This window comes from Calidris pugnax, unplaced genomic scaffold (genome assembly GCF_001431845.1).
Source record: "Calidris pugnax isolate Ruff unplaced genomic scaffold, ASM143184v1 scaffold63, whole genome shotgun sequence".
Taxonomy (NCBI): Eukaryota; Metazoa; Chordata; class Aves; order Charadriiformes; family Scolopacidae; genus Calidris; species Calidris pugnax.
In genome coordinates this window covers 2,679,198-2,680,339 of record NW_015090852.1, presented here as the reverse complement: position 1 = coordinate 2,680,339, position 1,142 = coordinate 2,679,198, and the positions used below count along the sequence as shown (strand labels likewise).

The window sequence follows — 1,142 nt, the reverse complement described above, 5'->3', positions numbered from 1 at the left end:
TGGGGAGACCCCACTGGCGAGGAACTGCTTCCCACCCCCGGGAGACACCGGTCTCCCCGCCCCACCGCCGCCTTTTAGCGCTGGGCCCCGGGCCCTGCCCCGCCGCTGCGGGGAGGAGCGCCCCCGGGGCCCGCCCCCCTCTCTCCCCCGGGGGCTCTGGCGCCCCCTGGCGGCGCGGAGGTGGCAGCGCCCCAACGCATCCTCCCTGCAGGCATAAAGCTGGTTTGGTTTGTTGTTGGGTTTTTTTTCATTAGATTTTGTAGATTCTTAGCATTCAGAGCTTTTGGAGAGCTGGGCAGAGAGGAACTGGATGAAATTCAATGGCCAGATCCACCTCCTTCTCCCCGGAGCAGAGCAGCTTGCATATCACCCGACCTGGGGACATTTGAAACAGGAAAGAAACGAGATGGAAATGTCAGAAGAAGGGCACAAAAAAATAATAATAATAAAAAAATTAAATATATTAAAAAAATACGGTTTATCTTGCATCAAAGCCCAAAGACTTCAGCCCTGCCACCTATACCAAGCTACAGAACTTCATGGTATGGGTCCCACTGATTTGTAATTGAATCTAGAATTGATCTGTAATTGAATGCTGTGATTCAGCTGGTCTGAATTAAAAAATACGCCGCTCTCCACAGCCATTCTAGTTACTAATTAGCTCTACTGGCTACGGAATTCCTCTCTTTCCCACTGGAGCTCGTTATACGTCTACCAACAGCTTCAGGGCCCCGTTACACATTCCCCAGAGCAGTCGGAGCCTCTCTTCCTCGAAGCCATTTTGCTGAAACTTTAGGATCTCCAAATAATAATAAATAAGAAATGGTTAAAAGGTGCCATTTGCCGGGATCAGGGCGGCCAGGGGAAGCCGAAGGCCCCCGGCCCCCACGGAGGCGACAGAGGGGGAACCGGCCCCGGTGGAACCCCCCCGGGGAAGGCGGCGGGGCGGTACCTGTGGCGGGTTCGTACACTTCCTCGGCCTGCCCGCCGTCGACCGGCTGAACGCGGGCCCCCCCCCGGTAGTTGAGGGGCTGCTGGACGGTGAAGGTGCCGGTAACGCCGCTCATGGCGAGGCGGGGAGCGAAGGCGCAGAGCCGGGGCAGGAGCTTCGGCAACCGCGCCTGCGCCAGCATCCGGCTGGG

General features: G+C 57.2%; 1 protein-coding gene across 1 annotated transcript in view; it reads right to left on the bottom strand.

Moving 5' to 3' along the window:
- The window catches only part of ALDH9A1 (aldehyde dehydrogenase 9 family member A1), a 10,417-nt gene extending 9,281 nt beyond the window's left edge, over positions 1-1,136 (bottom strand). Inside the window, exon 1 of the mRNA XM_014943588.1 lies at positions 953-1,136. Within this exon, the coding sequence (XP_014799074.1) occupies positions 953-1,133 (181 nt within the window). The 5' untranslated portion in view covers positions 1,134-1,136. The remainder of the gene's footprint in view (positions 1-952) is intronic.
- Positions 1,137-1,142: the final 6 nt, after the last annotated feature.